At 37.4% G+C, this 25,152-nt stretch overlaps 5 protein-coding genes across 6 annotated transcripts; all 5 read left to right on the forward strand.

Moving 5' to 3' along the window:
• The first annotated feature begins 4,040 nt into the window (after nucleotides 1–4,040).
• On the forward strand, nucleotides 4,041–8,868 carry LOC111443332 (UPF0613 protein PB24D3.06c). The gene is made up of 9 exons (XM_023081110.1): nucleotides 4,041–4,497; nucleotides 5,521–5,597; nucleotides 5,835–5,940; nucleotides 6,052–6,144; nucleotides 6,226–6,291; nucleotides 6,582–6,724; nucleotides 7,365–7,473; nucleotides 8,167–8,231; nucleotides 8,453–8,868. The coding sequence occupies exons 1-9, from the start codon at nucleotides 4,240–4,242 to the stop codon at nucleotides 8,598–8,600; spliced, it is 1,065 nt and encodes a 354-aa protein (XP_022936878.1). The 5' UTR covers nucleotides 4,041–4,239; the 3' UTR covers nucleotides 8,601–8,868.
• A 908-nt stretch (nucleotides 8,869–9,776) lies between these two features.
• Nucleotides 9,777–12,346, forward strand: LOC111443291. Its single transcript, XM_023081056.1, has 2 exons — nucleotides 9,777–10,046; nucleotides 10,138–12,346. The coding sequence occupies exon 2, from the start codon at nucleotides 10,261–10,263 to the stop codon at nucleotides 12,064–12,066; it is 1,806 nt and encodes a 601-aa protein (XP_022936824.1). The 5' UTR covers nucleotides 9,777–10,046; nucleotides 10,138–10,260; the 3' UTR covers nucleotides 12,067–12,346.
• A 1,245-nt stretch (nucleotides 12,347–13,591) lies between these two features.
• LOC111443348 (TVP38/TMEM64 family membrane protein slr0305-like) lies at nucleotides 13,592–20,253 on the forward strand. 2 transcript variants are annotated; one of them, XM_023081141.1, is made up of 9 exons: nucleotides 13,592–13,908; nucleotides 15,171–15,232; nucleotides 15,309–15,363; nucleotides 15,453–15,551; nucleotides 15,630–15,716; nucleotides 15,796–15,912; nucleotides 16,728–16,820; nucleotides 16,947–16,977; nucleotides 20,201–20,253. In XM_023081141.1, the coding sequence occupies exons 1-9, from the start codon at nucleotides 13,831–13,833 to the stop codon at nucleotides 20,251–20,253; spliced, it is 675 nt and encodes a 224-aa protein (XP_022936909.1). In that variant the 5' UTR covers nucleotides 13,592–13,830. The 2 variants fall into 2 exon arrangements, with proteins under 2 accessions (XP_022936909.1, XP_022936901.1); XM_023081133.1 differs by lacking the exon at nucleotides 20,201–20,253 and adding an exon at nucleotides 17,952–18,408 and having other exon boundaries at nucleotides 13,599–13,908.
• On the forward strand, nucleotides 20,208–20,869 carry LOC111443378. Its single transcript, XM_023081178.1, has one exon. It carries the CDS (start codon nucleotides 20,281–20,283, stop codon nucleotides 20,707–20,709), a length of 429 nt encoding a protein of 142 aa, XP_022936946.1. The 5' UTR covers nucleotides 20,208–20,280; the 3' UTR covers nucleotides 20,710–20,869.
• Nucleotides 20,870–21,567: 698 nt separating this feature from the next.
• Nucleotides 21,568–24,770, forward strand: LOC111443323 (probable E3 ubiquitin-protein ligase LUL4). Its single transcript, XM_023081101.1, has 3 exons — nucleotides 21,568–22,240; nucleotides 23,574–24,081; nucleotides 24,182–24,770. Exons 1-3 carry the CDS (start codon nucleotides 21,735–21,737, stop codon nucleotides 24,293–24,295), a joined length of 1,128 nt encoding a protein of 375 aa, XP_022936869.1. The 5' UTR covers nucleotides 21,568–21,734; the 3' UTR covers nucleotides 24,296–24,770.
• The last annotated feature ends 382 nt before the right edge of the window (nucleotides 24,771–25,152 follow it).

A 25,152-nucleotide genomic window follows, 5' to 3' on the forward strand; every position in this document is an offset into this window, starting at 1 on the left:
TTTTTTTTTTTTTTTTTTTTTAATTTAATTAATTTATTTTATTTTATTTTTAATTTTAAAAGCAGTTGGCAAAAAGAATTTTTTTCTTTTATAGTGGTTTAGGATGCTCTAATTTTTGGTTATTTTAATTAATCTGAATTTAGTGAAGAGACATTAGGTTATTAATTTAATTAATACACACCTTAGTATAAAATTATTAAACTAGAGGATACCCTGAGGTGACTAATCACTCTTATTTTAAATATAAAGTTTTTTATTAATATTAATTTAATTTTTAAAAATATAATATACCTGTATTTTTTCAAACCTTAGCTTTATTATATATCTCTCCACAGTATACACGTTTTGAAATTTTGAGGATGAGTTCTAGAAGAAAAGCTCAGAAAAGACAATATCTGCTAGTCGTAGATTTGAGATGTTATTTATGTCAAATTTAGATTTAAAATTTCAGTCTGATCAACCAATATATATATTTTTTTCGATTATAAATACATATCGACGTATTTTTTTAACACAAATTATACAAATCTAAATAATTTAATAATAATCATGTCTCAAAATGAAGTTGCCGCACGTGCGAGTTTGTAATGATTAGGAAAATAAATTATTTAATATTATCTTGTATCACTTAAGGTATTATATTTATAAATATTGGGATTTTATAATTCCCAATATTAGGTATTAAGTACGATATTTAAAAAATAACAAATAAAAATAAAAATAAAATGTAGAAGGACAAAAATGTAACATTTAAAAATTTAATTAATTGAAAATTAAAAAAATATAAGGAATAAAACTATAGGTTTGAGAGAAATATTGTATTAATATTAATGTAATACCAAATTTTAGAGTTAGTGGGGGATTCCATTATATATGAAGTAGGGCCATTATATTAATGAAATATGGGTTTTATTTAATATTAGGTGATATTTTTAAAAAATTATTTGAGGATAATCTTCACACGTGGAAAAATTTATAGATAACTATGAAACACGGTCATATCACAGGAATGTATGAAAATATTGGAGTTATCTAGTGACAAATTTTGGAGTCCGACTCTGATATGAATCTCGGGCATATGATATCACAATTGCTCTCTTTTGCAACTCGTTGAGCAAATGTGTGATGAGGACACGAGCAACATACTCTAACAAACATGATCGTGACATAAGGTGCTACAAATAAGATGTGATTCAAAGAAGAATGAAGACGAAAATTGGTGGAGGTAAGACGTCGGAATAAAGTATATATATATATATGGTTTTGAAATTAAATGGTGATAATAGCGACCATAACGAGGAGTAATGATGATTATGAGTTTAATGCACATATAACTTTATATTATACTATGGGCAATAAAATATAGCATGCTCTTGACTTTATAGTATAATAAATAAATGACATTGAGGGACCTATCTACGTATATAAATCGTGTGACCTTTTTTTTCATTCAAAGGACATTTGTATTATTTTTAAAAGAATTTATAAAGAAGTTGGATATGGATTAATTTAGATGTATATCGAGTAATCTTATTAAGATAATTGTTTAATTTTATAATTTAGAGTTATCTGTTTGGAGTGATTAGACTGGGCTACTTTACACGTATATCAACTAATCTTATTCATGCAATTGTTGGACGTTATTAGATATGGTTATCAAGAAATTCATAAGATTTGAATCTCATTCCTCTAGGTATACGTCTCGGTGGCACTGGACCCCAATGAATTGCAAATATGTTAGTTTCAAAGGTTAAAATCTTATGCTTTCGAACTTGTTCTATTTTAGTTACCACTTGTCACAATCGCACTTTGATGGCAACAGACTTGCAATTGTATGGTACTCACTTCTCAGCAGCAAGTGAGTTAAGCTTATTCATTCTTGCGTCGCCTACGACCAAGCAACGTAAGCTCGAGTCTCTGGCCCCGATTCAAGAAGAAAGTTTTAGAGAACGAAGGCAGAGAGATTTGGTGTTATATGGGAATGTAAGCAAAAGGCAACAATAATGGCTTACTGCAAATAACTATCAGATAGGAGGATAGTTAGGGGTGTATACATGTTAGGTTGGATTGGAAAAAATCTTTGAGACCAACTCGAAATATTGGGTTGGTTGGATTGGTGATCCGAGCCATCTAAATTAAATAGAGTTTACAACCCAACCCAACCCTCTATCTTGAGTTGGGTTGAGTTGAGTTGTCCCTTTATTTTTTTTTAACTATTTTAAAAAAATCTATTTATTTATTTCATTAATAATTAAATTTTCATAAAACTCAAATATGAAACATTCCGAGGTGACAATCTAATACTAATATTTGTTACAAAAGTCAAATATTCTTAATTTTCGCAATAATTTTGAAAGTATGGTTGGATTGAATTAAAACCTTATTTTTTAGTTGGTCAGGTTGACCTAATAAAAAAAAGTCAACTCGTGAACCAACCTGAATTTTTGATTTTTTAAAATTCAACCTAACCCACTTCAACTTTTATGGTCCGGGTAATCTAGGTTGATCGTTCTTGATTTATATGAACACCCATTAATACCCGTATTCATAGTTATTTTTTCATATACAATACAACTACATTATCAGAATTTATTTTTTTTAATAAAAGTTATTTTAAATTATATTAAAAAATTTGAATATTTAAAATATAGAGACTAAAAAGTCCCATGACATAAAAAATAAAAAAAAATCCCAATATAATCTAAAATTGAATTAATAATATAACCTATAAAATTAAAAGAGAATAATGTCAAACTGAAGAAAATTCAAAGACATTTTCTTTAATCATGGATATAATGATTAATTAATTAATTAATTTTTTTAAAAAAAGTTGTCGTCAAATATTAGAATATTAGCCAAGGCAATATATTAAAATATAGTCAAATATTAAAATTAGGGTTCCCATGCGAGAATGGAATCTTGATTATGCATTCAATTTTAAAATTTAGTGGTGCACCTAACTTTATTGTAATTAAGAAATTAATTTCCCTTAACTTTTATTTATTATATATAATAATAATAATGATTTTCTAATAAAATTACCATTTTTTTTAATAAATCAATTTCATATTTTATTTATGTTATTAAAAAAATGGTTTCCCCCTTGAAATATATGAACGAGTGATGGCCCAATGTAAAGCATCCATGATCCGTAGTCATTGGCCCATTTTCATGTTATGGGCTTTAGAAGTTCTGGGCCTTGGCCCAAATAGTTAAACATCGAAACCCTAATTTGAGGCTGCATCGTCTCCTCGTGGGAAATGACTAAAATACCCTTATGTACGTGTGCTTAGTCGGTAGAAATTAAAATTAAATAATCTCCTTGACGGTTTAAAACTTAAGTTATATTCATGTAACGATACGCTAAATTTGAACTTGGAGTGTTTCTACGGTTGAGAACTATGAGCCTCATCGCTTTACAACTTTTGATCTAGGATTGCATGCTTGAACGTTCAAGTTTGATCAATTTATATGTGGAGCGGTTGAATATTGAGTGAGTAACAAAACTATTCTCGATCGTTAGTACCACGTTTTTAAAAAATTTGTTAAATTTCTAAAGTAAAATTGAAAGTCTGAAGATAATTTATGAGATGTTGATGGACAATTTTCATCCACATATGAACGGTAAAAATTTTTTTTTTTTTTTTATAAAGTAAAAAAATGTTATTGTTCCTTTTAAAATTTTATGAGTATTTTTTAAATATAGTTGTATGTGATAATGATATTTTTAAAAAAAATTAAAAAATGGAAGGGTATTAATAATTTTTTTTAAAAAAAATTAAAAATTTAAAGATTTTTTAAAAATAATTACTAACTATATTTTTTATATTTTTTTAAAAGTTGAAAAGGATTATTAAATCCAAATTAATAATATTTTTAAAATAAAATATAAAATTTATAGATATTTTTGTTAATTAAGTATAAAATTAGTTTAAATACAAAAACAGCAACAAAAATTAAGACACAATACCTTGGGAAACGGCTACGCGCTTTTCACAGCGCGTGTGATGCATTGGGTTAAACTTCTTCAGGGTTGGGCGGGTCTGGCAACAGAAGGAAAAGGCCTTCCTCGTTGCCCTTCTAATGGCGATCCGACCCAATCCGAACAAACCCATCTTCTGTCTCTTCTAATTCTCCTTCCCTTCTCGATCCTTCATTATCTGCAGTTACTGTGTTGATTAAAGAATCTTGAAAATTGTTAAACGTCAATGATTTTGATTGGGGCCTGCGATATCGGATATGAATCTCTCACTTTCATCTTCCTCTTCTTCTTCACTTCCTTCCGCTTCTGCATCTTCTTCTTCTTCCTCCCCCTCTTCGTCTTCCACTACTTCATGGTTCTCCGGCATAGTTCGCGGCCGTCCCGATAGGTCTTCGAGCGTGAAAATGTCTGGCAGCTCTGCCTCTGGCTTTGTTGCTGGGGATCCCCCTGGTCCTGTTGTGAGGAAGAATCATTTTCGTGGGTTGCTCTTCAAGTACGGTCCCAAGCCAATTCAGGTCCGTGGATCTTTAATTGAGAATTTTCTGTTCTTTGGACCTGTTTAATTTGACTTAGGATTGGTTTGTCATAGGGATCTTAATCTTGAATATTCCTGTTGGTGTTTGCTGCTTTAGTAGAATAAACCCATTTGAGAGGAAGTTCAAAGGATTATTCAGAAACTTCCTGTGATTAAGCTTCGTTATTCCTCATGTAATGCAATTGTTTGGAGGAATTAGGGAACATCTTCTTGGACTTTTAAGTAATACCTTATTAGTGACTGTTTCTATGTTCCATTTGCTTCAGAATCTCCCACTGAGTTTAAGGAATGTTAACTACAACAAATCACAAGCTTCGAAGAGTTATAGTTAGATGTGCTTTGCAGATGTATGGGGTCCTTTGCTATGGTTGGAGAGAGGAATGAAACACTCCTTATAATAAGGGTGTGTAAACTCTCTGTAGCATACACGTTTTAAAACCTTGAGGGAAGTCTGGAAGGAAAATCTAGAAGAGGACAATATCTGCTAGTGGTGGGCTTGGACTGTTACAAATGGTATCAGAGCCAGGCTCCGAATAGTGTGCTAGCGAGGATGCTAGGCCTCCAAAGAGGGTGGATTGTGAGATCCCACGTTGGTTGGAGTGAGGAATGAAACATTCCTTATAATAAGGGCGTGGAAACCTCTCTCTAGCAGACGCGTTTTGAGGGGGAAGCCCGAAAGAGAAAGCTCAAGAGGATAGTATCTGCTAGTGGTGGGCTTGGGCTGTTACAGATGGTTTTAGAGCCAGGTTCCGAATGGTGTGCCAGCGAGGACACTGGCCTCCGAGGGGGGTGGATTATGAGATCCCATAGCATTCCTTATAATAAGGGTGCGAAAACCTCTCTTCAACGCGGGAATCCTGAAAGGGAAAGCCCAAAGAGGATAATATCTGCTAGCGGTGGGTTTAGGCTGTTACATATCATGACCAAAATAAACTCTATATTCATGTAATGACATATTTCTTTCTCACGTGATGCCTGGTTAATCGTGTCCTCTATTATTCAGGTTGCATTTAAGACGGGGGATTACAAGCAGCAAGTCATATTCATTGGTGGATTGACTGATGGCTTTATGGCAACAGAGTATGTTTTCATCGAGGGGTTTTTCCCTGATTGGACCTTTCATTTGCTTGATTTGTGGGTCTAAATTAAAATGACAGGGACTGTTCCCCATTTCCTTTCAGTTCTTATCATCAAAATACATACCAAAGATCTTGATGTGTGTTCACTGGTGGATTTTCAAGAAATTAGAGAAATCGATTTTCATTGTTGTATGGTTCGAAACTCTGCAGTTCCTGACATTTTCTTCTTGATTTGTAGATACTTGGAACCTCTTGCAATTGCTTTGGATAAAGAAAAATGGTCACTTGTTCAGATTCTTCTATCATCATCATACAGTGGATATGGTACCTCCAGCTTGCAACAAGTAAGTTGGGTTGGTAACATCACCATGGTTTCTTGAACGAAGAAGTATACCATCTTTTAGTTGGCAAACAGTAATATCCTGTTTTAACAAAAGGATTTTGATTTGATTTAGGATGCCAAGGAGCTTGATCAGCTAGTAAGCTATCTGATCAATAAAGAAGACTCCGAGGGTGTCGTGTTACTTGGACATAGTACTGGCTGTCAGGTAATTACTGAATGTTCTTGAACTATGAAGCTTTGATCAACAGTTGGAAATTTCATCTATGTTCTTTGGACATTGTTGCAGGACATAGTCTATTATATGCGTACAAATGCAGCTTGCTCTCGAGCAGTTCGTGGTGCCATTTTGCAGGTAATAACTTATCCTTGAGTGTTTCATTACTGGAAGATTCACATCTCAGTACTGGTGGTGAGTTATGAATCTCGCATTACATCTTTGTTGTAGCGTTACGTAATTGTCTAGTAGAATTAGCTAAGGTTTTTGCAACTTGTAAGCTATCTTGGATGCCATGGTTCTCCAAAATGAAGAAAAAAAGTTATTTTCCTCTTGGCGTTTGAACACTTGTAGTCAATTTCTTTTAGAGCACATGATTTTATGTGTAGTTTTTAACTAATAATCATGATTCTTGTTTGTTTGGTCAGGCTCCGGTTAGTGATCGAGAGTATAGAGCAACTCTTCCTGAAACAGCAGCCATGATCGACTTGGCTTCGACTATGATAAACGAAGGCAGAGGATTAGATCTTATGCCAAGGGAGGCAGACCCGTCTCCGATAACCGCCACTCGGTGAGTATAAGAGCACATCATCTTTATTCGTTGGTAATCTTGAAAGCATGAAAGTTGAACATGTTACTATCTTACCGAACAGAGGATTCACAATTTGAAAACCAGTGGGAAATCATGTAAATATCTTTTGATTTGGCTGTGTCTGTAGTATCCTTCTTTATTTCTTTATTTCTTTAAACGTGTGTGAGATCCCACATCGGTCGGAGAAGAGAACGAAACATTCCTTATAAGGGTGTGGAAACCTCTCCCTAGCGTGTATTTTAAAACCAAGCGGGGAGGCCCGAAAGGGAAAGCTCAAAGAGGACAATATTTGTTAGCAGTGGGCTCGGGCTGTTCCAAATGGTATTAGAGCTAGTCACTAGGCGATGTGCCAGTGAGGACGTTGGGCCTCCAAGGAGGGTGGATTGTAAGGTCCCACATCATTTGGAGAGGGGAACGAAACATTCCTTATAAGGGTGTGGAAACTTCTCCCTAGCAGACACATTTTAAAACCTTGCGGGGAAGCCCAGGAGGTAAAGTCCAAAGAGAACAATATCTACTAGTGGTGGGCTTGGACTGTTACAGTGTGGATGATTTTTGGTACGTTTAATTAATTTTTCTCGAGATTGCAGTTTTTAATGCTACGATTAGCTATTTGCAGGTATTATTCGCTTTGCTCATACATGGGGGATGATGACATGTTCAGCTCCGACCTTAGCGATGACCAGTTGAGAATGAGACTTGGGCACATGGCTAACACACCGTGTCAGGTCTGCATGCACACTTCTCTCTTTCTGGTTTATCTGAATGGAGCAATGCTTCTTAAACCTTACTTAAAAGACTTGAATAAAAATAAGTTTAATTTTTGGATCGATGAAAGCTACTGCTTCTCTTTCGGACCGAAGAATATAAAAGCTCAAGCCATGTGAGATCCCACATTGGTTGTAGAGGAGAACGAAACATTCCTTATAAGAGTGTGAAAACATTTCCTTAACCAACGTGTTTTAAAACCGTGAGGCTGACGCCGATACGTAACGGGCCAAGCCAGACAATATCTACTAGCGGTGGACTTGGACTATTGCAAATGGTCAGAGCCAGACATTAAGCGGTGTGCGAGCGAGGACGCTAATCCCTATGGAGGTGGATTGTGAGATCCCACATCAGTTGGAGAGGAGAATGAAACATTCCTTATTAAGAGTGTGGAAACCTCTCCCCTAACAGACGCGTTTTAAAACTGTGAGGCTGACAGCGATACGTAACAGACCAAAGTAGACAATATCTGTTAGTAATAGGCTTGAGCTGTTACAAATAGTATCAGAGCCAGACACTAAGCGGTGTGCCAGCGAGGACGCTGGACCCCTGGGGGGAGATTGGAGGTCCCACATCGGTTGGAGAAGAAAACGAAACATTCCTTATAAGGGTGTGGAAACCTCTCACTAACAAACCTCTCACATTGCTTGCAGGTTATCTATTCCATGGGTGACGAATATGTGCCGGAATACGTGGATAAGGAGGCATTGGTTGATAGGTAAACTCAATAACTCTTGTTACTCAATTGCTATCCCATAGTCCACCTGCCTCAAACAATTAACATTCTTGATGGGGCTGGTGTTACTCACCTCTGTTTCACTATACATTCAATGATTTAGAGAGTAGTAGCCACAACCGAGCGGGAGAGAGCGAGCGAGCGATCGATCGATCATGGTGCTTGACACCTAACGATATTGTTTTTGTTATGAGGTAATGCAGATTGTGCAAAGCAATGGGAGGTGCAGAGAAAGTTGAGATTCAACATGGGAATCATTCTCTGTCAAACAGAGTTAATGAAGCAGTTGATGCCATAATTGACTTCGTGAAAAGGGAGGGTCCTAAGGGGTGGGATGATCCATGGCATTAGTACTGTTCATTCTTCTGCTGCGTGCTCCCTTCTTCTCTTCATTCATTTCATTTGATCATATCAGATTGTGAGGAAGGGTTATTTAAATGGGTATCAGATCTCTTGTCTAGACTGTGTTATCTGTGGTAGCTTTCATTGTTATTTGCAGACAAAGAGACAGAAAGGGTATGATTGTTTGTTCATTAGATTTCCTTCAATTGGAATTCTTCTTGTGTTCTCCATAACTTCGTGGTAATTATTTACAAGAGTTAGCATTGATTTTGATTAATCCCCAACATCGAGATGACATAGTTAATGTAACCGTTCAAGTCCATCACTAACACATATCATCTTTTTTGGGCTTTCCTTCCGAGCTTCTCTTCAAAGTTTCCATATTTTTGTAAGGAATGTTTCGTTCCCTCTCTAGCCAATGTGGGATCGTACAATCCACCCTCCTTGGGGGCTAACATCCTCGCTGACACACTACTCAATCTCTTGCTCTGATACCATTTTGTAACCGTCTAAGTCCAGATATAAAACGTGTCCGTTACTTCTAGACTTTACTTCTAGACTTTCCCTCAAGGATTTAAAACGTGTCCGTTAGGGGAGATTTTTGTATCTTTATAAGGAATACTTTCACTTCCCTCTCCAACCAATATGAGATCTCATAGTTAGTTTAATTTCTCATTAATAATTTTATGTTACATTTTAAGAATTTTGAAAAAAAAAGAGTTAAAATTAGTTTTTATAATTTTTAAAATAAAAAATTTATAAGATTTTGTATTTGAAAATTTAGGAAAATTTTAATAAAATTATTGTTAATTACTTTATGTAATTTTACTTACTAAAATTGACCGATTTACATTTTTACTAAATAATCCGCAGCGGGTCGGGTACATATAAAATGGTTCCTCATGGAGTCCGGAACCCGACAAGAAACATGTCGCGTGGGAAGCACGTGCCACAGCTAGAATCCAGGAATCCTCATAATGCAAAACAATGAAATGACGAAAAAGCCCCTACTGAGCTCAACTCCAATCCTGGCTGACAGGAAAGAACGTCGACATTGTCGGTGCTCCGCGTTGCTTGACAAAACGGTAATTTTCATGAATCTCACAAGAAGGGTAAAACCGTCCATTCATAAAGTTGTCTTCCGCTCAAGCTCCGCCCTCGCCTTTCCCTTTGGGACATCGACAATGGTCTCCAGCTCCATAATTATCGCTGTTTTTATCCGACAGAAGAGGAATACAAAAAAAAAAAAAAAAACATTTTTATTTCAATCGATCAATAATTCCCCCTAATTTCTACCCCAAATTTTGTTATTTGTAGAGAGAGAAACAGCAAAACAGAAGACCAACGAAGAAGAAGAAGAAATTGAAGAAGCATCTCCGTTTCTTCAAATCTTCGTTGCTCAAACACAACAATCTTCAAAACCCAGACAGATTTCTGGTTTTTCCGACCAACCCAGTAAGTAAAATCTGTTCTTTTTTCACTTTTTTCCTGCTTTTTCTCTTCGGTTTTGTTGGGTTTTGTTTAATCGAGAAAGGGGAATCTTTAGCGTTCGGAAAAGATCAGAACTTTATCGCCTGCATTTCTCTCCGGCGAAGGAAACAAAGGGTTTTTTGGGTTTCTTTTTTGTTCTTCTGGATTGTGGATTCGTTGAATCTGCGGCAGTTTTCAGATGCCGGAGAAGGGCCTGCTTCGAGCGACGTCGCAGCCATGGCTTTTCGTGTCGTCTTCGTTGGTACATTCCCGTTTTTGGGTACTCACAGGGTTGGTTCTTCTCAGTATGTTGGCCGTTTGGAGTATCGACGGCTTCAACGTTAATACCTTCATCAAATTTTGGAGCTCCCCTCAAGATTTCGTCTCTGTTTCTTCCAATTTCACCAATACCCATTTTAATTTATCCACTAAGGATTCCAATTTCACCCAATTCGTCTCTTACAAACCCGAAAATTACCCGGAATCTGCGTTGTTTGAACCGGTTTCGCCGCATAATTCCACCGGCGAACCTCGCCGGATTGAGAATGAACCGGCGGTTCCCTACGCGTCTTTTTCTGATTGGTTTTCAGCTGAACTCGAGCCTAATTATACCTCCAATCTTCTGGCTTTATGGAAGACTCCCGGCGGCGAACCCTGCAGAGACTCCCGGACGGCGGATATTGCTATTTCCGGCATGGAAGGTTCGGGAGTGGTGGAGCTTTCAACAGGGGATGTTCATGAGTTTCGGTTTCAAGCTGTTGATGAATCTGGAAACCCTCGTTGTCTAGGTGGAGACTATTTTGAAACTGATCTTTCCGGCGAGTGGTGGAAGTCTCGGCCGTTTGTTAGAGATTTGGGGAATGGGACTTACTTGTTTTGGGTTCAGGTGCACCCTGATTTCGCCGGTGATTATGAACTGACTGTGATTCTTCTGTTCCGAAGTTTCGAGGGGCTGAGGTTTTCCCCGACCCGATTCGCGTATGATCGAGAGCTTCGGAGAATCAAGGTTCGATTTGTTAGGACTTCGGTGGGGTTGCCGGAGATTAAGAGTTGTGGAAGGTGGGATTTTGGTAAAGAGATTTGGACGGGACGGTGGACTCGACACGGTCGAAATGAGGGTTGCGAGATCAGTGATGACGGTCGGTACCGGTGTTTTCCACCGGAGTATCCTTGCCGGAGGCCTTGGTGCAATGGGTCATTGGGGTTGTTGGAGAGCAATGGTTGGGTTTATTCAGCACATTGTTCATTTCAGATGTTTACTAGTGATTCTGCTTGGGATTGCTTGAAGGGTAGATGGATCTTCTTTTGGGGTGATTCGAATCATGTCGATACGATAAGGAACCTTCTGAATTTCGTGTTGGATTTGCCTGAAATCCCTGCAGTTCCGAGGCGATTCGATAGGAATTTTTCGAACCCGAAAAACCCGTCTCAAACGGTTCGCATTACCAGCATCTTCAATGGCCATTGGAATGATACACAAAACTATGAAGGTTTGAATTCATTGAGAAATGAGGGATTCAGAAATCTCCTGTACAAGTACTTCTCCGAACAAACCGTTCCCGACACGATCATCATGAACTCGGGCCTCCACGACGGTGTTCACTGGTTGAATATCCGAGCTTTCTCGGTTGGGGCAGCCTATGCTGCATCATTTTGGAAACAACTTCTGGATTCCATCATGCAGAGGGGATTAACAGTCCCGAAAGTGTTCTACCGAACCACGGTCGCAACCGGTGGCTACGCTCGAACACTCGCATTCAATCCCAACAAAATGGAAATATTCAACTGGGTCGTGCTGGAGAAGTTAAAGGAATCCGGGATCATCCACGGCATCATCGACAACTTCGACATGACCTTCCCCTGGCATTTCGACAACCGTTGCAACGATGGAGTACATTACGGTCGAGCTCCGGCCAAGCTCACATGGAGGGACGGCCAAATCGGCCACCAATATTTCTTAGACCTCATGTTAGCTCATATTCTTCTCAATGCACTCTGTTCTTGATTCAACAACACCACAACATTCTTTGCTACCTTAAAATCCCCATTCATCCAGGATTTACCCACTTCAATCCTCAACCAGCTGCAGTAATTTCTTGATATTGCGCAGTAACTTTTGCTGGAGTTAATTTGTAACTCATTTCATTTGTTTATATTTTGGAATTTTGGGATGTGCTACCCATGTTCTATAATGTTCATTATTTATATAATCTCGACCCCTAGCTGGGTATCAAACTCGTTGACCATTTAATACAAAATTCGAGTGTGACTACTATATAAGAACATGATAGATAGTGGAATCAAAATTGACCCAATTGAACGACCGTTATGTTTGTGGTTTGAAATCAAATAAAATAGAGTGTTTTCATACGTTCGGTTGCATTTGTTTCACTGGCTATGAGTTCGGTCATGTTCATCGATATATCGATATTGGGACATTCATTTTGAGCTTACTTTATGCACTTCTTTTGCACGTTAGGTAGTGCTTGACTTATATCTTTTCGATACTCGATTACTGGTCAGATAATTCTAATCCTAAATATTAAAATATAATATTTGAAAGCATTAAATTTCCAGCCAAATAATTTAGGTTAATAATTTGAAGTGAAATAATTGGTTAATTGAATGTCTCACACAATAATTAGAATTGATTACCATACTTAAAACATTGGAGTTTGGTGGAAATACATCTCAGCCATTGATTTTGTTCCTTTTTTTTTCAACTTTTAATGGGAATTTTAATTTATAGATTTTAAAAAATAATATATATATTTTTTCTTTATTTAAAAATTATATATTTTGAAGTAGAAATTCGTTGGAATATTGAACGAAAAATTGACACGGCTATGATCTAGAATGATGTGGCATTGACTTAGACGGTCATTTAGATTAAGTTTGACTTTCAAACAATCAACTTTTCATCTGATGGTTGTTTAAATTTTTATGAAATTGAAAATTATTCATTTACTTTTACTTTTTATGTGGAGTGAATTAAAAATCATAATCTTTATTAGTGGGAAGTTGTTGTGGAAATTTTATTACATTTAGTGCATAAAGTCAACATAGACGTTTTACCACCAAAAATTAATTTTTTTTAAATAAGACGTTTTAATCATACTACAAAAACTTCGAGATGGATGTACGATAGAATATTTTAATCGTGTCTTATATTTTAAAAGTTTCTAATAATTTTTTTTTTAAATTATTAAATTATTTTGAAAAACAGACACACAAACAAATTAAATAGATATAATTTTGGAAGGAAACTTAATATTTAATCTACAAATGGAATATTAAAATGATCTATTTGGTAATAATTTCACAGAAATTCAGTCAATTTTTAATTTATAAAAGTTGACAAAAAAAAAAAAAAAAACACAAAGATCTTTTGGGCCCAAAAGTCGTTTGTTTTCATTTCTGGCCCGTTTGATAAGCTTTCGAAAATTAAAAAAAAATAAAATAAAATCTTATTTTGGTTAAATTAAAGACAATTACAAATTAGTCCCTATAATTTTAAAAATTATAATTTCCACAACAAAGTTTTATTAAATTACGTACAAGCAAAGGGAGAAACACTGACCGTGTAAATTACGTGAGAGGGCGCATTTTGATTCAGTTTTGCAGGCCGCAACCGCACTCAGTTTTTGTTTCCTTTCATTCTTCCCCAAACCATTGAATCATGGCCGACGCGGCACCCGCGCCGAGGTAGATCCAGAGCCATCGTCTTCCCATGCCCTAACGGAGCTCCGATTGCAACGACCTTTTCCCGATGGCTTTCAGAATCGCTTTCGTCATCCTCCTCGTCGCTGCCGTAGCTTTCGCTTGCTTCACTCTCCCCGTCGATAAGGTCCGTTTGCTTACTGATTTTGGTTTGTTCATCGATCTTCGTTTCCCCATGGTTTATATCTGCAGATTTTTCATTTTCTATATTGATCGAAGTTCCTTTCCGATTTCAACGTCCGAAGATAAAATAATTATTTATTTGTTAATCGCAAAAATCTAAAGTCATTTTTTATTTTGGATATTTAGGTCAAATACAATTTTGATCAAATTTTAGAAAATTGTTCTAAATTATTTCTCACAATTTTTTAATGATGTGACTCATTTTTATTAATTTAATTCTAGATTTAAGCGATTGTTTTTTTTTTAAATTTAATTTTCTCTCTCATTCTTTCTCTCTCTTCCCTCACAATCTCCCTCCCTTTTCTTCCCTTCCACTCCATTCTTCTCACTCCTCTATTATAATATATATACATATACATACATATATATATACATACATACATATATATATATATATATATTATATAGTGAATAAATAAATAAATATATAATTTTTAGGTCAAATATATAATTTTTTTTGTTATAAGATTTTAATTTTTTAAAATTATGTTCAACACTTAATTATGAAATAAATAAAAATTATTTTTAAAAAAAAATTGATATAATATATATATATATCTTATAATAATAATAAAAAATTATTGGTTGAAAATATAGAGATTGAAAAAGGAGGCGTTTCAATCACTACCCAACCCCTTGGACATTTAGATTAAAGATATTTTTTTTTTATCAAAGAAATAATAATTTTCATTAGAGCATGGACATAATGACCGAGGGCTATATATATATATATATATATATATATATTCGTTAATATTTGATTAGTTTTTCTTGAACATAATGTACAAAATTCAAAATTTTCTTCGACTTCAATATAGCTGGTTAAAGCATATACTTTCGATAAAAATGTCAAAAGTTCATTCAATCCCGCTCATATATTCTTCTTAGTTAATCATGAGATTTGTATTTGATTAAATACCCTAATGTTAAATTTAGAGTCAAATTTCCCCAATCTTTATTTAAGTGATGAAAGACTACCTTTAATTATTTTCTACCATTTATTTTTTAAAGCATAATTATTTAAATGAAATAGTTCATATAATGTAATTTCTACAAAAAGTTGCATATAATTAGTGAGTACACATTATACAGAACAGGATTCTACTAATTGATGGTTGATACATTTTTCGGGAATTGTGCTTTGGTTCTTTCACAAAGCAATAGGTTCCACTAATTTTTTGCTTTGAATTCTTAACTTCTCTGCAGATTTTGAAGGATTTCTTGTTATGGGTTCACCAGGATCTTGGCGTCTGGGGTCCCGTTGTGTTGTGAGTCACTCTACCCATTTATTGAAATGATCCCTTCTCAACCAACCATCTCTTATTAGAAGCACTATAAATGCAGGGCCATTGCGTACATTCCATTGACAATCATGGCTGTTCCTGCCTCAATCCTGACAGTAAGATTACATACTTTATCCTGATTCATGAACAGCCTTACCTATTTTCTTAAGTCATCATTAAGTTTTATATACCTTTTCTGCCTCAGCTTGGGGGTGGCTACTTGTTTGGGCTACCCATTGCCATTGTTGCTGATTCTATTGGTGCCACTGCTGGTGCTGGGGCTGCATTTCTTATTGGAAGAACTGTAAGTTCTTGGATTCAGTATGCTTTCAATGCATACCTGTCAATGTAATTCATTTGAGTTTCTTACTATGTGCTGCAGGTTGGGAAATCCTTTGTTGTTTCCAAGTTGAAGGACTATCCGCAGTTCCGCTCGGTTGCTATTGCAATTCATAGATCTGGGTTTAAGGTTTTTATGTGGAAAGTTTTTTGTTTTTTTAAGCTGCTTTATTGTCTTGTGCTTAGCTCTTGACTGCTGTGATTTGCAGATCATTCTGTTACTTCGGCTTGTTCCCTTGCTTCCGTTCAACATTATGAATTATCTTTTGTCTGTGACTCCTATTTCACTTGGGAAGTACATGTTGGCTTCCTGGTTGGGAATGATGGTACGTTCCTCAACCTTCTCCGCGGCTTTAATTTCTTGTTGATCAGTTTTACGAAATTCATAACCAAGATGGATGGCGCTTATGTAGTGAACGAATTCGTATTATGCCATTGGAAAAAGCTAATTCAAAAGCCTAATGAGTTATCTTAGTAACCAAATGTTGTAGGGTTATGTGGTTGTTTCGAGAAAGTAGTCAGTGTTGAGGATTGTTGGGAGAGGGTATCAGAGTCATGCCTATGTCAATAGAATCCTCAAATGTCAAACAAAGAAGTTGTGAGCCTCGAAATTGTAGTCAAAAGTGACTAAATGACGAACAAAGGATGTATTTTGTTTGAGGACTCCAGAGAAGGAATCGAGCCTCGATTAAGGGAGGCTGTTCGAGGGCTCCATAGGTCTCAAGTGAGGCTCTATAGTGTACTTTGTTCGAGGGAAGGATTGTTGGGAGGCAGTTCCACATTGGCTAATTTAGGGAATGATCATGGATTTATAAGTGAAGAATACATCTTCATTGGGATGAGGCCCTTTGGGGAAGCCTAAAGCAAAACCATGAGAGCTTTTGCTCAAAGTGGACAATATCATGCCATTGTAGAGATCCGTGATTCTTAAGAGTCAGAGTGTACAAGCTAGTCTGGAAATTCACTCTATGAAAGAAAGAATACTAATTTGAAAGTAAAAAGAAATCTATGAAAAGTCATTGATCCTTGTTAGATCAATCACACATTGATAACTTTATAGCTCACTGAAATTTTTTGGTGTTCATGTGGTTGGCTCATATGCTTGTTTCACATTGATTTCCAAATGATTATTTGGTTGCAGCCAATTACAGTTGCATTAGTTTACGTGGGAACAACCCTTAAGGATCTATCTGATGTGACTCATGGCTGGAATGAATTTTCAAAGTCTGATTGGGTAAGCTAATTCAGGTTCCATAGTTGGCTAGAGATTGATACTCTCTAATTGTTAGGTATTTGAATGAGCTGATATAATGACCTCCTTTCTCTAGTATGATGTAAATTTGATCTTTCGTGAATGCAGGCATTTCTCGTGTTGGGTCTTTCGATATCTGGTAAGTGCCAACTCGTATGTATAACGATATTTAGCTTCTTATAACGCACATGCTCACATTTCTCAGTCAAGGAAGTGTTCCCCATATGATCCGTGAGCAAGGCATCTTGAAAGTTAGATTCTATGTTTCTCTTTAAGCGCCAATGTCATGTTCATTTTATAATTATTGTTTATGTAACAACTCAAATTCACTGCATGTAGATATTGTTTTTTTATTGGCTTTCCCTTCTAGGCTTCCCCTCAAGGTCTTAATATGCATCTACTAGGGAGAGGTTTCTACACCCTTATAAAGAAGGTTTCCTTCTCCTCCAACCAATCTTACAATCTACCCACCCCCTTTCGGGGCGCAACGTCCTCGCTGATACTCGTTACCCTCTCCAATCGATGTGGGATCTCACAATCCACCCCCCTTTGGGGCTCAACGTCCTCGTTGGCATACCGCCCGGTATCCACCCCCTTCAAGGTTCAGCGTCCTCGCTAGCACACCGTCCGGTGTGGATTGTGAGATCCCACATCAGTTGGAGAGGGGAATTAAACATTCTTTATAAGAATGTGGAAACCTCTCCCTAGTAGACGCATATTAAAACCTTGAGGAGAAGCTCGGAAGGGAAAGCCCAAAGAAGACAATATCTACTAGCGGTGGGTTTGGGCTGTTACACTTTAGTTCTTATTTTGCTTGATTGGAGCCCCCCTTCTCTAGTCGGGTCTCTAGTCGGGTTCCATTTTGTGGACTTGGTTCTTTTTTAGGCCCGTGCAGTCTTTCATTTTTTCTTATTGCTTGACTGGGTAGGTGGGAGTGCATATTATTACCCTTTTGACACCATGGAACTAAGAATATGACTGCAAAAATTCGTTCTCTATCTATTGCATTCAGCTGCTAAATAGAACATTGGAATAAACTTAAAACACAAACATTCATCCTGCACAAGCTTAGCATCCAAGGAAAGCCTTGAAACATTTTTCTTTGAATTACAGTGGTTCTAATAATTTGCATTACAAAAGTCGCCAAGGCTGCTCTAGATAAAGCGCTGGCCGAAAAGGAAGATTACGACGATGTCGTGTCTGGTCAGCTACTGGTTGTAGAGGCTCCTCTAGATCTCAAGCAGCCTCTAATAATCAAGATAGACCCAACCGAAGATAACCAAGAAAAATGACAAGGCCATGTCCTCAACGAACCATTCTGATTCACTCCACAGCTACTGATATCAACTTGTTTAAGAGCTTGTGGTTTGTAATATCTCTGTACAGTTCCATAACTTAGGTAGAAACCTAGCTTAGCTTCTGTCTTGTGATTGGAGATGAATATATGATAACTATAGGCAGTTCTTGTACTTTTCTGTATCGTATTACTAGGAAAGAAGAACGTTCAGTTCTCGATAGATATAGTGTATTGCTAAATTATAAAAAATACCGTTGACCTTCATAAACTTTTAAAACTCTCGTTTGTGTAGAAAACTTATTAGAATGCTTGACGAAAAGTCAACGTGACAGAACGTAGTCTTTTCAGACTTCATCTAGACAAGCGTCTAAATCATCGGGTTGTTTTTCGGTTCAACATTCAAATGAATTTCTACTACAAGGGTTTTGAAATGTCAAGGACACTATGATCAAATTCGAACAATAGTATAGAGAATGATCGATGCTTCTTAACGGTTGTGTACAGAATTTTTTGAGAATGTAAACAGAGATTCATTCTTTAGCCATCTTCCAATTGGGAGATATTGAATCCAGCCGAAGTGGGGGACACAGACTTGGAAACCTTGCTTCTTGGAGCCTTTACTTTTTGTATCCACCAACCCCTATTGCTATCTGTTCAATTCCCAACTAAAAGTTGAGTGCAGCTCAGTTGGAGAAGAAGAAAAAGAAGCTCATTTGTTGAACTTGTTTAGACATGATCATTTTTCTATGTACAATATTGGTTGCTATAACATCTTTTTCCCTCCTTCAAACCACTAAAAGAAGAGAGGAAGTCAATGACCTTTGGGATCGTGCTTCAATAGTAATACTCTAATCGAGTCAGCCTGATGTAGTAGATATGTGAGATCCCATATCAGTTGAAGAGGGGATCGAAACACTTTATAAGGGTGTGGAAACCTCTCCTTAGCAGACACATTTTAAAACCGTGAGGCTAATGGCGATACGTAATAGGTCAAAGCGGATGATATCTGCTAACAGTGGGCATAGGGTGTTACAAATGGTATCATAGCTAGACATTGGGTGGTGTGCCAGCAAGGATGCAGGCCCCCAAGGAAGGTGGATTGTGAGATCCCACATCGGTTGGAGAGGGGAACGAAGCATTCCTTGTAAGGGTGTGGAAACCTCTCTCTAGCAGATGCATTTTAAAACCGCGAGGCTGACGACAATATGTAACGGGTCAAAGCAGACAATATCTACTAGTGGTGGGCTTGGGTTGTCACAAATGGTATCAGAGCTAGACACCGGAAGTTGTGCTCCAAGAGGGGTGGATTGTGAGATTCCACGTCGGTTGGAAAAGGGAACGAAACATTCCTTATAAAAGTGTAGAAACCTCTCTAGCATATGCATTTTAAAATCGTGAGGCTAACAACGATACGTAACAAGCCGAAGCAGACAATATCTACTAATGGTGGGTTTGGACTGTAAAACCATGAGGCTGACGGTAATACGTAACGGGTCAAAGTAGACAATATCTGTTAGTGGTAGGCTATGTATACTAATAGACGTAGTTGAGTTGAGTTCGAACGAATTCAAAGTAGTTTCAACTTTTGAAAAGGATTCTTTTCAAAAGTTTAAAATGGAGAATCTCCACAATCAATTTACCCACAATCTTGTGCAAGTGATTGAAGGTGGTTGAAGATGAACAGTGGAGTGAACCAAAAGAAAAAGATATCGTAATGAGAGGTGTAGCAGAATCATATTGGCTAATGCAACCCCTCATCATGAAGCTTTGAACTCCCCACTCCTTTTAGTGGTTACACCATTTCCCTTTTCCCTTTTCTCTTCCTTCCTCCACAAACCATTTCAATATTTCAATCTTTTTCACTTTCTTTTAGAAAACAACTTATTCTTTCAATGCAATTTTCTTCCACCTTTTCCCAACTCCTCCTCTCATGCTGTTGAATTGGCCCTACCAATTCCTTAATGGAAGGGCTTATCCATATTCCCTTAAGATGCCCTCTCAGCCACTTGATCCTTGTAGCCTTTAAATCACAGCCATCTGATGCAACTTTTCCACAAAAATACAGCAAAAACCAGAGTTTCTGCTCATTTATATAGTTCAAACCCCTTGAGGGATTGATGGTTTTATGTAGAACCAACAATTCAAATGCCGGGGTTCGGTGTTTTCCCTCTTGGTAGCTGTTTCGATGGGTGCCGAGACCACGCTCAAGCGTCGGGATTCGGCACGCGTATATGGAACTTGAGCGACAGGCCGGTCGAGCTGCAGATAAGGGTAGGATCAATATTGAAAAAGGTGCATAGTTTGAAGCCAGGATGCTCAAAGAGGTTGAAATGTAAGAGCATTTACAAAGCATATATGCCAGGAAGGAGTATGAAGAGCTTGCTTTATTACTATGATGAAGCTTGCCAACCTTATGTTTGGATACATGAAAGTGGAGGTGATTCCATGAGAATGGTGAAGCAACAATTTATCAGTCTTGAAGATTTGAGGGAGTTTTCTGAGATTAGAATCTTTCGGGATCATCAGCGCGGTTGCGTATCGGTTCGGAAGAAACCGAGGCTCGGTTTCTGCTGATTCTTATACTAAAACATGTTGTGTTCTGAAACTTTGTAACTTTTCTATGAATGTTGTTCTTGTGTTTTCATCTCTGCCATGTCTATTGCCTAACTGTCTTTCCCTGTTTCCTTCTTTTGTTTGGAATTTAACAAAGTCAGATGGCATTGTTGTTTCTTCCTTTGCCTTTTTAAGGGAATGGAAATCTCGATTGGATAGGGAACGAAACATTTTTTATAAGGGTGTGAAAACCTCTACCTAGTAGACACGTTTAAAATCGTAATGGGCCAAAGTGAACAATATTAGCAGACTTGGGTTGTTACAAGAACCTACGTTCTTTTAGTAGAAAAAGTAAAAAATGTTTAACGACGAAGATGTTGTCTATTTTGTCCCGTGATTACGCTGCGAGGAAAAAAAGGAATGTGGATAAAGGTCTATAAATGAGTAAAGCAACCTTATAAATGAAGGGTTGCAATTAAGTTCAATATATTAAAGTTAAATAAAGTGGTTTGACGGTTTGACAAACTGTATCATCGAATCTTCAATCAAAAGCACTGAACAGCAAAGCTTTTAGAAAAAATCGAATTTTCCTGTGTATTTAAGGTGAATTTTCTTACAATTCAATATTTAAAATGAATTTTATGATAAATAATTAGATTTTTTTTTTGAAAAATTGGGATTTCAAAATCAATTTAGGTTTGAAAAACATGAATTTTGGATTGAATTTTGATTTTAAAACACTATTTTAAATTTTAAAAATTCAAAAAAAAAAATCACCTGATTTTTCTAGTTTCTTTTAATTTGCAGAATTCCATGGTTGGAATTGGAAGTTTATGAAATTGGACACCGTGGACGACAAGTAGGAAAGTTGTTGCCATCTCAGCATTGAGAAACGACACGTCGGAATAGTATAAAAGTAGACCGTCAAATAGAAAACGGAGGTCAACGGAATGGGCTGAACAAGGACTTGCTTCTTCCCAATTGTTGAGCAGAAGAAAGAAAAATCCAAAATTTCATTTCTTCTTCTCCGATCTCTCGATCCAGAAATGGGTATTTCATGGAGTAACAGAAGAAGAAACAATTATCTTCAAAACCCACCTCCGCCCTACCATTCTTCTTCCTCCTTCTATTACCCTTCTGAACCCACATCCCTTCCTCCGCCGCCGCAGACCCATCACTTCACCAATCACAGCCACCCTTACACTCCAACTCCCCAGCCGATACCCTTGCCGCCGATTCCTCCTGCCCCTGCTCCTCACTCCTATTACTTTTCTGGTGGGTACAATTCGTGTAATTATGGGAACTCTTCGATGGGGCGTTTCAATTTCCACCCTCATTATGCCAATCAGAGTAATGGGTGGTCTCAATTTCGGCCGGTGATGGTGCCGCCGTTTCTTCCGCCACCGTCTTTGCCGTTTGTGGAGCATCGACAGGCGAAGAAGGTTAGGAATGATGTGAATGTGCATAAGGATACTTTGAGGATTGAGGTGGATGAACAGAATCCTGATCAGCATTTGGTTTCTTTCGTGTTTGATGCGTTGTATGATGGAAGGTAACTTGAGATGCACTTATTTGAGTTTTGGCTTGTAATTAGTGTTGTGTTGGGCATGTGGGTGGCTGTAGAATGATTTGAAATTGTTTGAAATGGTTCATGATTTGGATCTCAATTCCTGCATTTTGAGTTGGGGATTTCTCTGAAACCTTACTAAGGTTTAGTTTAGCTAGTCTAAGTTAAGGAGCTTGGTAGAAAATGCTTGTCATGATGTAATTTCTTCATTGCTGCTTGGAAGTTCGCAATGCTTGCTTGTACTCTCTCGGTGTTCATGAAGCAACATTTTGTAGACTGATGGTACTGTTAGAACTTCTGTACCCTTGTTGTGCATAATGAGGGGTATAAAGAAACTGAATTATGCCTGCCGCCTTTAACTAGAGTCCTTACAAGCAATTGATCTTGATTATTGTTGTAACACCCCAAGCCCATCGTTAGTAGATAGTGTCCCCTTCGACCCGTTACGTATCGCCGTCAGCCTCACGGTTTTAAAACGCATCTGCTAGGGAGAGGTTTCCACACCTTTATGAAGAATGTTTCGTTCCCCTCTCCAACCGACGTGGGATCTCACAATTAGCTTCAGTTTTTGTACCACATAGTTGCTTTCACGTGTTATTTAGAGGCCTGGGCTTTCTATTGAGATGAGTCCTGTCATAATTTTTAGTACTGCAATTGTTGTATCAATTCAGAATGTCTAGCTTGGGACTTGTGATAGGGTAGATAAGGTTTCTTAGAAGAGTGTGGAAACCTCTCCCTAACAGTGAATTTTAAAATTGTGAAGCTGACAGCGATATATAATAGGCCAAAGCGGAAAATATCTGCTAGCGGTGGGCTTGAACGGTTATATATGGTATTAGAGCTAGACACCGAGCAGTGTGCCAACGAGGACGTTGGCCTCCAAGGGGGGTGGATGTGAGATCCCACATTGGTTGGAGAGGGAAACGAAGTATTCCTTATAAGGGTGTGGAAACCTCTCTCTAACATATGCGTTTTAAAACCATAAGGCTAATGGCGATACATAACGGGTCAAAGCGGACAATATCTGTTAGCAGTGAGCTTGGGCTGTTACACAAGTTCACCGCTAGCAGATACTGTTTTCTTTGGACTTTTCCTTTCGGACTTCTCCTCAAAGTTTTAAAACGTGTCTACTAAGGAGAGGTTTCCACACTCTTAAAAGAAATGTTTTGTTCCCCTCTCCAACCGACGTGGGAGCTCACACCTAAACTTTGTTTTTTCACGTTCCACCGTACTTATTCTGTCATCAGCTTCCTAATTGCTGTTTTGAATATACTTTCTTGTTACTGTTTCTAATTCAATTTCTTTACACGATGAACAGCATTACCATCCTATTTTTTGCCAAGGAAGAGCCCAACTGTAGGTTTGTTCCAATATATCCCGACGCCTTTAAGCCAGTAAAAATCCCATTTCAAAAGGGTCCTGCTCAGAAATTCTTTCAGCCTGTGGGAACTGGGTTTGACTTGGGATTTTTCGAGTTGGATGACCTCTCAAAACCTTCGCCTTCTGAAGACGTTTTCCCGCTCGTTATATCAGCTGAGACTTGCTCACCCTCTCAGTCCAACGATGAACGAATTGGTGAGCCTCAACCAGATAATTCACATATGCAAATCACTCAAGCTGTTCTGGAGAAGAAAAATGGCAATCCTTTCCAAGTTAAGGTGATCCGGCAACTACTATGGATTGATAGAATGCGTTATGAGTTGCGTGAGATATTCGGTATAGGGAGTTCGTCTTCAGAAGGTTTTGACAATAACGACTCCGGGAAGGAGTGTGTGATTTGCATGACCGAACCCAAGGATACTGCTGTATTACCATGTCGACATATGGTAAGGCTCCATTTGCGTGTTTATTCATGGCAACCATTCGACGAAACTTCGATAATCTATCTGCTACATTTGATTTTAAAACCTGTGTGTTCATTTGCAGTGCATGTGCAGTGAGTGTGCCAAGGAACTGAAGCTTCAATCTAATAAATGTCCGATTTGTCGTCAACCGATCGAAGAACTTATAGAAATCAAGATAAATAATAGCAATCAGTGAGAATTACCTCTTCATCCTATGTTGGATTTCATGGTTGGCTGTTAAATTCTTTGTTTTTTTATGTGTCATAGTCGCACATACTGCATTCTTTCACACACACACACACACACACACATGTATATTTCTTTCTCTTCATATACATCATATTAGTGTAGTATTCCCGACTTCATACCTCGATATCATGTCTAACTATTGAATGATGCCATGCCCGTCATCTCTTAGCTGACTTTCTACTGTAATGTATGTATATGAACGTTCAACATTCATGGGTTTTCGTGTGCGGTGTGTCGATGTTTGATTACACGAATTGGATTCGGGTTTGTAGTTTAAGTATAGGGAGTGGTTGAGTTAAGGTTCTCCCCATATGATAAGCTCTTTGTTTTGTCCTTTTTTTTTCTTTTGAATGATACATGACTGTTGTATGCAAGGTTGACATTGTTGGTAACATGCTATAAATGGCCTTTTCATTTGCTTCTTCATTTATGAACCATTATTTATTGGACCTGTGTTGTTCATGTGATGAAATGTTGCTGGGTGAGTCGACAGTTGGAGAGGGGAACAAAATATTTTTTGTAAGGATGTGGAAACCTCTTCCTAGTAGACGCATTCTAAAACCATGAGGCTGCTAACGGTGGGTTCGGGCTATTACAGTTGGTATCAGAGTCAGGTTTCAAGCAGTGTGCTAGTGAAGGACACTGGGTTCCCAGAAGGGTGGATTGTGAGATCCCACGTCGGCTGAAGAGGGGAACGAAGCATTCCTTATAAGGGCGTGGAAACCTCTCCCTAGTAGATGCGTCAACCATACGTATGAGCTAAAACAAACAATATTTGCTAGTAGTAGCCTCGGACGTTTGAAT

The sequence above is a fragment of the Cucurbita moschata genome, unplaced genomic scaffold (genome assembly GCF_002738365.1).
Source record: "Cucurbita moschata cultivar Rifu unplaced genomic scaffold, Cmos_1.0 Cmo_Scf00001, whole genome shotgun sequence".
NCBI lineage: Eukaryota > Viridiplantae > Streptophyta > Magnoliopsida > Cucurbitales > Cucurbitaceae > Cucurbita > Cucurbita moschata.

Bases quoted from the DNA above. Each gene is read 5' to 3' on its own strand.
- LOC111443378 (XM_023081178.1), top strand. From the start codon at position 20,281: ATGCCGGGGTTCGGTGTTTTCCCTCTTGGTAGCTGTTTCGATGGGTGC.
- LOC111443332 (XM_023081110.1), top strand. From the start codon at position 4,240: ATGAATCTCTCACTTTCATCTTCCTCTTCTTCTTCACTTCCTTCCGCT. The intron at 6,292-6,581 runs GTAATAACTTAT...TTGTTTGGTCAG, and splicing joins TTCGTGGTGCCATTTTGCAG to GCTCCGGTTAGTGATCGAGA. The intron at 8,232-8,452 runs GTAAACTCAATA...GAGGTAATGCAG, and splicing joins AAGGAGGCATTGGTTGATAG to ATTGTGCAAAGCAATGGGAG.
- LOC111443323 (XM_023081101.1), top strand. From the start codon at position 21,735: ATGGGTATTTCATGGAGTAACAGAAGAAGAAACAATTATCTTCAAAAC. The intron at 22,241-23,573 runs GTAACTTGAGAT...CACGATGAACAG, and splicing joins GATGCGTTGTATGATGGAAG to CATTACCATCCTATTTTTTG. The intron at 24,082-24,181 runs GTAAGGCTCCAT...GTTCATTTGCAG, and splicing joins TATTACCATGTCGACATATG to TGCATGTGCAGTGAGTGTGC.
- LOC111443291 (XM_023081056.1), top strand. From the start codon at position 10,261: ATGCCGGAGAAGGGCCTGCTTCGAGCGACGTCGCAGCCATGGCTTTTC.
- LOC111443348 (XM_023081133.1), top strand. From the start codon at position 13,831: ATGGCTTTCAGAATCGCTTTCGTCATCCTCCTCGTCGCTGCCGTAGCT. The intron at 13,909-15,170 runs GTCCGTTTGCTT...ACTTCTCTGCAG, and splicing joins TCACTCTCCCCGTCGATAAG to ATTTTGAAGGATTTCTTGTT. The intron at 16,821-16,946 runs GTAAGCTAATTC...TCGTGAATGCAG, and splicing joins AATTTTCAAAGTCTGATTGG to GCATTTCTCGTGTTGGGTCT.